This window comes from Malaya genurostris, chromosome 2, assembly GCF_030247185.1.
Source record: "Malaya genurostris strain Urasoe2022 chromosome 2, Malgen_1.1, whole genome shotgun sequence".
Classification (NCBI taxonomy): Eukaryota; Metazoa; Arthropoda; class Insecta; order Diptera; family Culicidae; genus Malaya; species Malaya genurostris.
This window is the reverse complement of record NC_080571.1, coordinates 93027911-93041339: the sequence shown is the minus strand read 5'-3', so window position 1 is coordinate 93041339 and position 13429 is coordinate 93027911. Positions and strand designations below refer to the sequence as shown.

Sequence of the window (13429 nt, the reverse complement as noted above, 5' to 3'; positions counted from 1 at the left end):
TAAGATTTTAAAATGAAATGAATTTTCATAGACGTTATATTTCAACCTTTTGCAGAATGCATGATGAATTCAATTCAAACGCGCTATTCAAACGCTGCATCTGCTGTGTGTTTGAGACGCACACAACACTGCACTCCTATTACTGCAATAAATTAAATTCTTGCTAAATAGCGTTTTGTTGTATTTAATCTGAATAGTTCAGCATGAACACTCAGCTAGAAATAAAACAGCCATTCGTTGCTATAATTACTAACAGTTCGGCTGAAAAGTTCGTATCGTTTAATAGAAACACACATTTTTTTTGCCAAAATTCGTTTTTATTATTCAACATAATTGCCATCAGAGGCGATACAGCGATTATAGCGATCTTCCAACTTTTCGATACCATTTTTGTAGTACGATTTGTCCTTTGCCTCAAAATAGGCCTCAGTTTCAGCGATTACCTCTTCATTGCTTCTAAATTTTTTACCAGCGAGCATTCTCTTGAGGTCTGAGAACAGGAAAAAGTCACTGGGGGCCAAATCTGGAGAATACGGTGGATGAGTGAGCAATTCGAAGCCCAATTCGTTCAATTTCAGCATGGTTTTCATCGATTTGTGACACGGTGCATTGTCCAGATGAAACAAAACTTTTTTCTTCTTCAAATGAGGCCGTTTTTTTTAAAATTCGTCCTTCAAACGCTCTAATAACGCTATATAATAGTCACTATTGATAGTTTTTCCCTTTTAAAGGTAGTCGATGAAAATTATACCATGCGAATCCCAAAATACAGACGCCATAACCTTACCGGCCGATTATTGAGTCTTTCCATTCGGTTCATCGCTTTGGATTCGGTTCATCGCGTGCAGTCCACTCAGCTTACTGTCGATTGGACTCCGGAGTGAAGTGATGGAGCCATGTTTCGTCCATTGTTATATATCGACGAAAAAATCGGTTTTATTTCGATATAACAGCTCCAAACACTGCTCAGAATCATCAATTCGTTGTTGTTTTTGATCGATTGTGAGCTCACGCGGCACCCATTTTGCACAAAGCTTTCTCATATCCAAATATTCGTGAATAATATGTCCAACACGTTTTTTTGATATCTTTAGGGTGTCAGCTATCTCGATCAATTCACTTTACGGTCATTGAAAATCATTTTGTGGATTTTTTCACGTTTTCATCGGTAACAGCCTCTTTTGGACGTCCACTGCGTTCATCGTCCTCGGTGCTCATATGACCAGTACGAAATTTTGCAAACCACTTACGAATTGTTGCTTCGCCCGGTGCAGAGTCTGGATAACACTCATCAAGCCATTTTTTGGTATCGGCGGCACTTTTTTTCATCAAAAAGTAGTGTTTCACCAACACACGAAATTCCTTTTTTTTTCATTTTTTTTACAATAACAAAAGTAGCTTCACTCAAAATGCAATTTCTCACAAACTAACAATCAGACAGCTGTCAAATTTATACACGTATCTTTTGAAGGTTGGTACTAACTGAAAATGGTATGGATTTAATTCTAGTGGCGCCCTCTCATAGAAACGCTACGAACTTCTCAGCCGATCTGTTTTAAAATGTGGAAAAAATATTGTTGTTCATGTTTGGGGCATCGAAAATATCGTGGTCTTTATTGCTCAGTTGCGGTTCAGTTTCGAGTTTTTTCAGTTTTTATTGATGAAAATATTATGATTAAATCTTGCATGAATCACTTCGGTGTCCATCTGAACCGTAGTGGAAATTCAACATCGAAATATCATCGGAGAGTCTTCTCCCTTTCGATGATCTCTTCAGTGATAAATATGATCAGTATCTAACGGGGAAAACAGATTGGAAAATTGACATGCGAATTCAATTATGTAATGCAAACCGCGAAAATCATATCGCAGAGACGGGACTCGAACCCGTAGCGAACTTCTCCATATAAAAACACAAATTCTAATTGACTAGACGGAAGCCAAGAATGCGGTTTTCATTACACAATTTACATACATTTTCATTACATAATTGCATTCGCATGTCAATTTTCCAATCTGTCGTCCCCGTTAGATACTGATCATATTTAAAACTAGCTCGAAGGGGCACTACGTCTTAACAAAGACTAAAAACACAAGTCGTTGCTCTTCAGTGACATTTCTGTAGGCGGAAACTCGTCATCAAATTTCGCTGACACAAAAAGCCTCTTGTGAACTTCGAGATTCATAGTTTTGTGGATGCTTGTTTCGTGAATGAAAATCTCGGATGTGACTTTTTTCAGTCATTAAATTTTTATTTTTTTGTTTTTGAAAAACTGCTGAACTGATTTTTCCACGAGTGATAATGAAATGATTTCCCTAACACTGTCTATAATTTATACTAATAATCAGCTGTTAAAACGTCGCCTGAAAACAACGAAGGCGCATCAAAATTGTGCTTAGACTGTCTGAGAAAGCCCATATTGTTCAATTGGCTCACTAAGCCTAGTGTAGAACCTGGAAATCCCCACCCTTGATATGAAAGGGAAAGAAGAAAAACAAAAACAAATTTACACTCTATCAGTTAATTACACTACACCCATAGTATAGAAAAGCTATTGTGAGATTTCCGTCCCATTTTACAAAATTCAATACCGTGTGTCTAAATAGTACATAAAAGTGATTTTCCATTTTTTCTGTTCAATCTGTTTGTGTCCTTTTTTTAAAAAAAATCGTGATTCACTAAATGTGGTATTCGAAATTGCAATGGTAAGGTTTTACCTCATTAGGATTGAGTTTGGTGCTTGTTCCAAATATAAATTGGGACAATTGACGTGAGCCTCGCGATCGCCTTGCCATTCAAAATACTGTACATTTCATGCACGACCGTCAAAGCGGTTTGCTTTCAATGAACCACAAGTGATTAATTGCATTTAGTTTCCCAATACCCAATTTCCACAAACACCTAGAATGCGCAATGTTTCGAGTAAATTAGAGCGCAGTTGATTTATTCTCTCATATTTCACGCAGTCACTAATTAACTATGTACAGCTAGAATAATCAAATATTGAATTGAAGGATGGGCCGAACTGCTCTGCATTCGTGGTGTAGCAAATGGATCTGGTGGGTATTGAATCCTCCTGTGGTACGGTTCTTTCCGCACCTATTTGATCAGGCGTGGCTGGACACTAATTAATCTGTAGTGTGTCAATTGGAAACACGACACAATACGTAATATCACCATGTTCGGTCTACCAGGATATTACGCGGTTAGCAGACTACCAAACCCCTTCCCATGGTAGAAGCATTAATTAATTGTGCGAACAATGAAATTGACGTTATCCTGGCTGATAGCTAAATCCATCTCTATTACGAGTCTCAACGAGTAACATTTGAAGACGCCTAATACCGGCGTTTCGTTTCGTTTGACATGAAAACCGGCTTTGTACTACTAATTCCCCCAACCAAATCCCAATTAAATCGTTTTCGAAATCAGCCGAAAACGGCGGAAACAAACTGTATCATGGCTTAGCTCATCACTAGCCATCTGATTCACCCACCGCTCCCTTCATCCCCTCTCCGTCGTTATCGACTTACCTTACTATCCTTGGCGTAAAAGAGCTTGTGGCCTTTCAATCGAAAATAACGTCTCCGCCAGCGCTGGAACGACCATGTTTGCTTCATTAGATAGCCCTCCTTGGTGGCAACCTGCAGGAAGGAGAAAAAAGAAACATAGTTGAAAACAAAACAAAAAAATGTAACCATCAGCAAACGGAAAATGCAACCAAAGCCTCGGCATCGATGGCCGGAGGGTTTTGTTGTTGGAGCGCAGTTTCCATACGAGTGCGGTTTAAAAATACCGGGAAAAAGGCGAGCTGAGCCATCATTTTCACACTGACACAGTTCACACTCACGACACGCGACTCTGCCATGGATCCCGGATGGCTGGAGTTGGTTAGGTTGGGAATTTGTGCCGGACAATGCTGGACCATTGCAATCAGTGTTGGATTCGTGCTTTCCAGTGATTGCTTTTGTAAACAATGGCTGTTCAGCAAACAGTTGCGCCATTCCGTTGTGTGTCGTCGTTTGAAATGGGTGCTGATTTCTGACTTCCGAAGGTTGTCTCCATAGTTGTGATACAACAAAACAACGGAAAACACGGGGGTACGTACGCTATTTATCCGAATGGGTTGTACAACAAATGATCAGATCAGTACCGATAAAAAATTTCAATAACCATGGAGCGTTGTTTGTTGGAGAATTTTATGTAGCTAAAGTGAATTCAATAGTTTATTCAATGCAATAATATCGGCAAATATTACTGATGCGATTTGAGGAAAAGGCTAATAACGGTGAAAAAAAAATCCGATATTTTTTTTATTTTATTTTGTTTCACATTTATTTCCCATTGCATCGAAAGACGAGTAAGAGATTTCACTACTTTAAATCCTAAAGAAACTATCGGTGCCAACGAAAACGCGCAAAAGTTTTCAACGTACAGTCGACGAATTTCTCACCAACTTGAGCAAATGTTTGCAGTACCATCTCAAATTTCAATCAAACTTTCTGGATATAACTTCACAAAAAAAAAACACTGCATATTTTATTTTTCTGCAATTGATCCAGCCTATCTTTTGAGAACGACCAACCGTTTCTAGCCAATTTCTTTAAATAGTTATAGTGGAAAAACGAAAAATCGTACAAAGAAATATTGCATGGTTGATTTTCGTAAAATCTGTCAAATTTTTTAGTAGAAATACTGAAAAAATCCTATTGAGTGTTTCACGGAAAATATGACTTTAAAAATTTGAAATCGATTTACCAAAAGACCCCATTTCTGATTTTGATAAAATCTTGCCCCAAGATAGGATATTATGTTCCCTATCTACCGTTCATATTGGAATGTCTTTTTATCGAAAACCAAACTACACTGAATGTCATTATCATCCAAGATTCGAATCAGTGGCGTACCGAGGAAATTTGGCGCCCGGGGCAAAATAAGAGATAAAAATTGGTATACGAATTGCTAGAAAACTAGACTTTCGAACGAAGCCTCGGAGACCCATAGTGTTATATACCTTTCGACTCAGCTCGACGAGATTGGAAAATGTTTGTGTGTGCATGTGTTTGTGTGCACTTTTCGATGATATTTTTACCACTCAATTTACTCATAGATGGCTGAACCGATTTTAACAAACTTAGGCTCGTTTTAGGTCTGAGGCCGGTGCACAGTGATGGGAATTAGCGTGACATAAATATTTTCACTATTAAATATTAGTGTTTTGTAGTTGCCGTCTTGACAAAAGTTGTTTGTAATCAGATGGTGCTCCTTTTGATGAAAAAATTATTTAGATTGAAATCTGAAATCTAACTTTCTTAATTGAACTCAAAAATGAATTTGTTGTACAATAAAGTTGTAGGAAATTTTATTTTGAGCAACTTTGCTGAAAAAAACACCTTTGATCGAGTTACATCAATCTTCCCGAGTAGGATGGTTCCTGAAAAATCACATTTTTTGTTCTAACTTTTTTGTGAAACGGTAAATGGAAAAGTTGTTTTCAAAAGAGTTGTTGAACTAATTACCCAAGTAACAATTCGAATGCCTTATGGTTTTGATTATAATTTATAGGAGTTTTGTAATTGATTGTTCAATCACTACTTGTTTTATAACAACTATAATAAGTGTCGCTTTTGACAAGTAATAGTTTTTAAAGCTTCTATAAAACCTTTTACCTAGACTAACAACTGGACTAAAAATAAATCAATTTGTACTAGAATAAAACCATGCAAACGCTCCTAATATTGCTTTAAAAAATGTTCTTTAAAACATTATTGTCAGTAAAATTCTTTCATAAAACTAGATTTGTGTGTGTGCGTGTTCATTGAATGACAGTTTCACTCAGAGCAAATTTGAGGGTTCTAAAGTACATTTATGACACTCCTGTTGTGGGCTATTTGATTTATTGCTTCTTAGATTAAGTGTAATTTGCATTGAAGAAAATTTCATGGCCGCCATTATGATGTTCTTTGCCGTAGCCTTTATTGACATCAAATAAACTTCGAAATGCAAAAACGAGGAAGTATGATGGACTTTTATGATTCATTTTCAAAACGTATGCACAAGTTTTATCGCCACGAAATAGTTTTATACAAAAAAGACGATAAATCACAGAAAATAATTTTCATAAATCATGGAGACTTTTGCAAAAACCGTATTTATTTCAAAGCGATTAGTTATAATTCTTATTTTTATCCATACATTCACGATAAAAATAAAAGCGCATGAAGTTTTTACGTTCCGTAGAAGCCTCATACTTGTAAATAAAATCCAATAAATTGTTACTGATTGCATTCAAAGCAGATATGACACACATATAATCAAGAAAAGTATTACCAAAACGACAGTTTATTCATAGTGGAATTTATTCCATCGAAATAAATTTAATGTTGATCGTAAATCTGGTTTCAAAATTTTCTTGAATTTGTAGTTTTAACGCAGCTTTATGATGATTCTTCACTTTGCTTTATAAACCTTATGAAGAATGGTCCACTTGGCAGGAACATGCTCTTATAGAGGTTTTCAGTAGGCTTTCGTGGAGTTTAAAGTTTTAATGCAAGATTTATTATGTAGCATTGAAGATAGCTACAAGTATTTATTAATATTAAAAATGTTACTTGGGTATTGCGCCCAACTTTGCTGAACTAAGCTTTTTCATATGAGCTACCAGTAAAAAGTTATGATTGTTTTTTCATCAAAAAATAGTCAAGCTTCAAATATCAATATTCATTAGATGCCAGATCGATAAAAATGTATCCTATGCTGTTTCGGAAAGGTCATAATATAAGTAATTTTAATTAATTTATTACCAAAATAACTACTACAATTGAGTTTGAGCAACTGCGGATAAGAGATACTGTGTAATATAGTTATTGCGAACTAGTTGACCATGATAAATCAATGAACAGAAATTGATTTACAAAAAGTGAGCTGATTTGATGATTGCTGGTAAGAGTAATAATGACATTTTACATAATCAATTTTCTCTTAACATTTTACTTATATTATGACCTTTCGGAAACCGCATAAGATACCTTTTTATCAATCTGGCATCTAAAGAATAGTTATATTTGAAGCTTAACTTTTTTTTTATGAAAAATTAATTTTTACTGGTAGCTAATATGAAAAAGCTTGGTTTGGCAAAATTGTGCGCAATAATTAGTTCAACAACTCTTCTGAAAACAAATTTTTCATATAACGTTTCACAAAAAAGTTAGAACCAAAAAAATGATTTTTCAGAAAATTGGAGTAATTTGATCAAATGAAAAGCTAGAGAAATGCATTTATCAGCAAAGTTGTTCAAAATAAAATTTTCTACAACTTTATTGCACAACAAAATCAATTAGTTCAATTAAGAAAGTTAGTTTTCAGATTTCAATCTAAATAAGGACCACCATAGTAAATTTTTTCATCAAAAGTAGCGCCATTTGATTATAAACAACTTTTGTGAAGACGCCAACTACAAAACACTAATATTTTACAGTAAAAATATTTTTGTCGCGCTAATTTCCTGTTTCGGATCATAGTCCAATGTGTTTTAGGGTAATTTAGAAGCCTATTTTCACGCTTCAAATCTGATTTTGCTCAGAAACGGTGACGAAAATAAAAAAAATCCACTTGCATTCTCTTGGAAAATTAGTTTAGATTATTCTGTGAGAATTTCAGAATGATTCATTGACTTTAGCGGTCGGGAAAGTCTTTTTTTCTGAAGGAAGAATTGCATAGCTGAAAACGCCGTCTTCCAACTTGTTCATTGAATATCTTGTCTTCGAAAGCATGGATCAAAAATCTATTCTGACAATGTCTAGATAATTTAATTTAGATGCGATTATTGAATGTTATTTTTGTGTAGGTAAGTCGATTTCTATGCACGCGTCATTTTTTCTGTCCCAGTTTCCTGGTAACGTAACGAAAAATGAGAGAGACATAAAATCGGCTCTGCAAGGCTGCCAAACAAGCGGTAGCTTTATTGGATTTTATGTGATGTAGTCACACTTGTAACCGAAAATATCAAAACATTTTTGGTCACCCGGCCCATCGAGAGTCATTTTTCATACTTGCGAGAGAGCATGAAGAGGAATGTAAAACGTAGAGCGAGGCACGTGATTATACGCGACCTACTGGCCTCAGCCCATAGCTACTGTCGGCCAATTGATCAAGTTCAAAGATCAAATGGCTGTGACTTATGGTTCCGCAGATATGATTGTATAAGTAACGTAACCAACAAAACATGTTGTTTTTAACCGCTCTAATAATATAAGAGTGTCAAGTTATTTTGGGATTACTTCTAATTTCGTGAAGCGCTAGTGCTCAAAAGTTTAAGCACCTCGAAGTCCCCATGCAAAATTTGTGCTAAATCGGATAAAGGTAAGGAGTGCTGCCCGGTGATTAAGGTTTGAAAATTATCGATCAGAAAAAATCACTATTCGAAAAAATTTTCGATTTCGGAAATTTTAATTTTTTATATGGACAGTCATCGATTTTTTTTCGGTGAAAATAATAACTGATCGGTGCATTTAACCGGACGTTTCGACCTACTAAGGTGTTCGGTCATCCTCAGCGGCTATCTAAAAACATATATTTGTCAAAGTAAGCTAATTCTAAACATTGAATTTTAACACTTAACTTACATGCTAATGACGTCTACACTACAACACTTCACATTTTCAACTGTCTTGTCTTTTGTGCTCTCTCTGTCTCTTATCTGTTTTGACTGTGTAGAGGTTTTTAATTTTGTCAACTAGTCCGTTGTATGCTGATCTAATCGAATCTTATCGAATCTCGTTGAAGGTTAAACGTGTTCGACTCTCCTCTAATTTTTATATAGAACTTCTCAGCTGTTGGCTTGTTTGGCCAATATATGACTTTCCTTCACATATCCCGCACGGTATTTCATAAACAACATTCGTTCTACGGTCTTTTGTTATTCTATCTTTTAGGTTACTATATACTGTGTCTTTAATTTTGGTAACTGTTCTAAACGCTAACCTCATGTTGTATTGAGATAAATAACGAGATAACTTTTCTCCTAGACCTGGTATATATGGTGCGGATATGAATTTGGTGGCTATACTGTTATTGTTGTTCTGTGTTAACGAGTTGCATAGGTAATGTGTTCGTTGTTGAATAATATTATTGATGAAGAAATTAGGATAGTTATTATTAATAAGAATTCGTTTTACAATATTCAGAGCATTAGGTCTGTAACAAGCCTCGCTTAATTTCAAAGTCCTATCTACAAAAGCTATTACTGTGTTTTTCTTGTGATTAAATGGACTCAATGAGTTGTAGTCTAAATATCTGCCTTCTAGGTCCTTTGGAGTCCACTCTGTCGTAATACGATCATTCTCTCTTCTTAAAAACGTATCTATGAATCTGATTCGCCCATTATTCTCCAGCTCTACAGAAAATTGCAGTCCATATCAAACAAAATCTAAGATTTACACCAAATGTCTTAAAAATGTATGAAACGAGATTTAGTGTCATCTCAAAAAAATATTTTTGGTAAAATCGACTTTCTAGGACTTTGAGATTTCCACAAGTAGTAGAGAGTCGATTTTGTCAAAAAAAATTTGTTCGAGATGACACTAAATCTAGACGTTTTTTGTAATTCTAAGACTATTGACATAAAAATATGCTCGATTTCGGAAATCTCTTGTACTCCCTCTATGGTGACTTTTCAATATTCACGAAAATTCTACTAAGTGGATTAAGAAGAGTTTTATTTAGATTAACATCACTCTTCTCATACAAAAAGGCAACGCAAATGACAAGCGCTTGGTTTGAGAAAGGATGCCGAATATGTGACATAAACGCTGAAGCATACTTTTGTGAACTACTAGAATCAACAATATTATAATTATTTGGTGTCAAAAAATGAGCCCAAATTAGTGTCAGAAATTATTTAATAAAAAGATAAAAAATGCTTCCATGAGTCTGGTTTAAGAACAAGAAGGACTTTTTCTTAGAAGTACTTGCCTTGCAATGTGAAAACGGTTGGTAGGGAACATGGTCACCTATCTCGGGACAACATTTTATCAAAATAAAAAATGTTTTTTTAAATCGATTTTAAGTTTTTAAAGTCAATTTTTTTCGTAAAAAACTCAATAAGAAGTTTTTTCAGTATTTTTATCCAAAAATTTTACTGATTTTGTGAAATCACTAGTGTAAAACTTTTTGCTAGGAATTGTCATTTTCGGAAAAAAAAACAATTTGAAAAAAATGGTTAAAAAGTTCAGCCCTTCTCAAAAGACAATCTAGATCAATTTTAGAAAAACGAAGTATGTAAAAGAACATTGGAGTAAACTTATTTGAATTCGAAGGTCGATTTTTTTCTTTTATTCAAATTTTACATGACCAAAAAAGTTAATTTTCTTCAACAGTTCATTTCGAGTCAAGTTTTACTTTTTAGAGGTTATATATACCTTGAAAACTGTAGGTTCGAAAGATTTGGTGTCTTTTGTATCATTTTAAATAACTACTGGGGGTATATGGAGACAGTATTCAATGATACGTAGACTACAGCATTTATATTTTATTTTAAGAATAAAACTTTAACTCGATTATCTCAATTAAAGTATTGTTGATTTATTTGCCTTTCTCTATAGAAAGGGAATTTTGATTTTCGAACAACATTCCGACACTCGTAGTGTTATATACCATTCGGCTCAGCTCGACGAGATAAAAAAAACGTGTGTGTGTGCTTGAGTATGCGTGAATAAGTGAATTTTTTTCATAAATACGTTTATTTCATAGGCAATATACATAAGTTTTTCTTTGCCATGGCATCCACAATACATAGTACTTTGAACCTAATACATTTCGAATATCATATTAGTATTTTGGTATTCCTTAGTTAATCTAAACACTGTTTTTATCAAGCGAGTTGCTATGAAAAATTACATTAAATAAAATACATTTATTTTGTACATTATCTTATAACTATTTCAGGTTTGTTTGTATCAATTCATCACTTTTATTCAATATCATTGGTATTGGCTATTGGTTGAATTTATGGAAGAGAAAACAGTCTACCATAAAATAAAATTTAAATTGGAACTCCAATGGATTTAATGAAATGATAAAGAAGTTTCATGTAAGGAAGCAAAAATGTCGCGAATTGGGACATTGGATAGTCTACCTTGAGTACGTAAGGAATTTATTAGTTGAGATCTGACATCACGATACTCTACGCACATCACGATACTACCTGCGCCACAATCACAATGATTAGTCTCGGATAGTCCAATTCGAAGGAGATGTGCATCTAACGTGTAGTGATTGGAATTTATTAGTTGAGATCTGACATCACGATACTCTACGCACATCACGATACTACCTGCGCCACAATCACAATGATTAGTCTCGGATAGTCCAATTCGAAGGAGATGTGCATCTAACGTGTAGTGATTGGACATGAGTCTGGACATCCCTACTCACATTCAGTCCCCTGAACCATGCCTTTGTCGATATTTGAGGAATAATTGCATCCACCGACACAGATCATCTTTATCCCAAGAAGCTTGCTAGCTGACAAGTGTTCTTTAGCGAGACGCGCTATAGAATTCGTTAAAAGCAATCGGTCTCTCATACATTTCACCCTCAATAGCACACTTCGCGCTGCATGGATATGTCGAAAAATAAAGTTGAGTCAAAGACATTTAGGAGGCTGTCACGGATAGGAATATATCTTGCAGGGTTGATTTCCTGTGACATATGGTTAAAATATACTGTCATGAATCTTGCTTGAGATTGAAGCTCAACTAGCCTTTCGAAGTTATTAATAACCAGGGGATTCAGTACCTCACATCTTATTAGCAGTCGCGATGAAAGCTCCCAAAAACGATCTTTCAATGGAAGAACTCCCGCCAGAACTTTAAGACTCATTGTATGTGTCGAATGCATGCAGCCAGGATGATAATATGAGATTTTGTAGTGGAACGAAAGCAAACGCATCCATATTCCATCACTGAAAGTATCGTTGTCTGATACAATTTTATTTTATCTTCCGGATGAGCACCCCACCAATATCCTGTTATTGTTCGAAGAAAATTTACTCTTTGTTGGCATTTTGTTATCAGATATCTAATGTGTCCCCACGTGCATTTGGAATCAAACCTCACCCCGAGATATTTGAAAGTCCCAGATGAACAGCCCAAACGGACAATTTATCTAAGGTATCTTGCAATGGTTTTTGCAGCTTTGGGTCCAGTAAGTAAAACCACGCCATCATCTGCCAATTCTCTTAGTGTACATGGGGTTACTAGACAGCTGTCAATGTCGTTCACGTAGAAATTATACAGGAGCGGACTGAGCCATGCGGAGACCCATGTAGCTAATTCTGAATGTTGCCAAATCGCCATGTGAAAAATGCATGCGCTTCTCTGACAAAAGGTTGTGCAAATAATTATTTATAATCGCTGGAAGTCTATGGTGATGGAACTTGTCTGAGAGAACATCAATGGAAACTGAATCAAATGCTCCTTTAATGTTTAAATATACAGATGCCATTTGTTGCTTCTGAGCGAAGGCAATTTGGATGTCAGACGAAAGTAATGCAAGGCAATCATTCGTTTCTTTATTTCTACGGAAGCCAAACTGAGTATCCGACAACAAACCGTTCGTCTCGACCCAAGTGTCGAGACGTCGTAGAATAATTTTTTCGAACAATTTTCTGATGCAGGACAACATTGCAATGGGTCTATATGAGTTGTGATTGGAAGCTGGTTTCCCCGGTTTTTGAATGACGATAACTTTCACTTGCCTCCAGTCAGGTGGGACAATATTTTGTTCAAGAAACTTGTTGAACAATTCCAAAAAACGTCTTTTTGCAAGGTCGGGCAGATTCTTCATCAAGTTGAATTTAATTCTGTCCATCCCAGGGGCGTTATTGTTACCAGATATGAGTGCTACGGAAAATTCCATCATTGAAAAGGTGCTATCAATGGTACCATAATTTGGAGAAGACTCCAACTGGCAACTAAAATTTTGGAATTTCTTTCTCAAGCTGTCAAAAAAAGACAAACATACTTGAAGATGATCTGATTGATTGAAATTAAACATACATTGTAAATTGTTGAAACAAAAATTAGTGAACATTTGAAAACGGTCCGTAATCGGATGTTCGGCGAAGCTTCCGTTTGATGTCGGAACAGGAGTGTTGAACGGCCTTCAAGTCAACTTTGCGAATGCATCTCTTGATTATAACAACCAACTATTAGCAAATTTGTGGCTCTCCAATTATTTTTGAACACCAAGGAGCTCAAAACCCCGAAGAAAACTTCGGTTGGGCGACACTGAGGTAGATTTGGCGGGTTGTGGTTTTTGGGTACTAGAACTATCCGTTGAATAGTATCGATCGTTTCCGGGAATCTGCGTCTTCGAAAGAGGGAAATAACTTTCGTCGTCCAAAACAAAACATTTTCTGAAAGAATT

General features: G+C 35.5%; 1 protein-coding gene across 1 annotated transcript in view; it reads right to left on the bottom strand.

The window, feature by feature from the left end:
• LOC131430731 (diacylglycerol kinase eta) overlaps positions 1-13429 on the bottom strand; it is a 311690-nt gene that overhangs the window by 257426 nt on the left and 40835 nt on the right. Inside the window, exon 2 of the mRNA XM_058595923.1 lies at positions 3535-3645. Within this exon, the coding sequence (XP_058451906.1) occupies positions 3535-3645 (111 nt within the window). The remainder of the gene's footprint in view (positions 1-3534; positions 3646-13429) is intronic.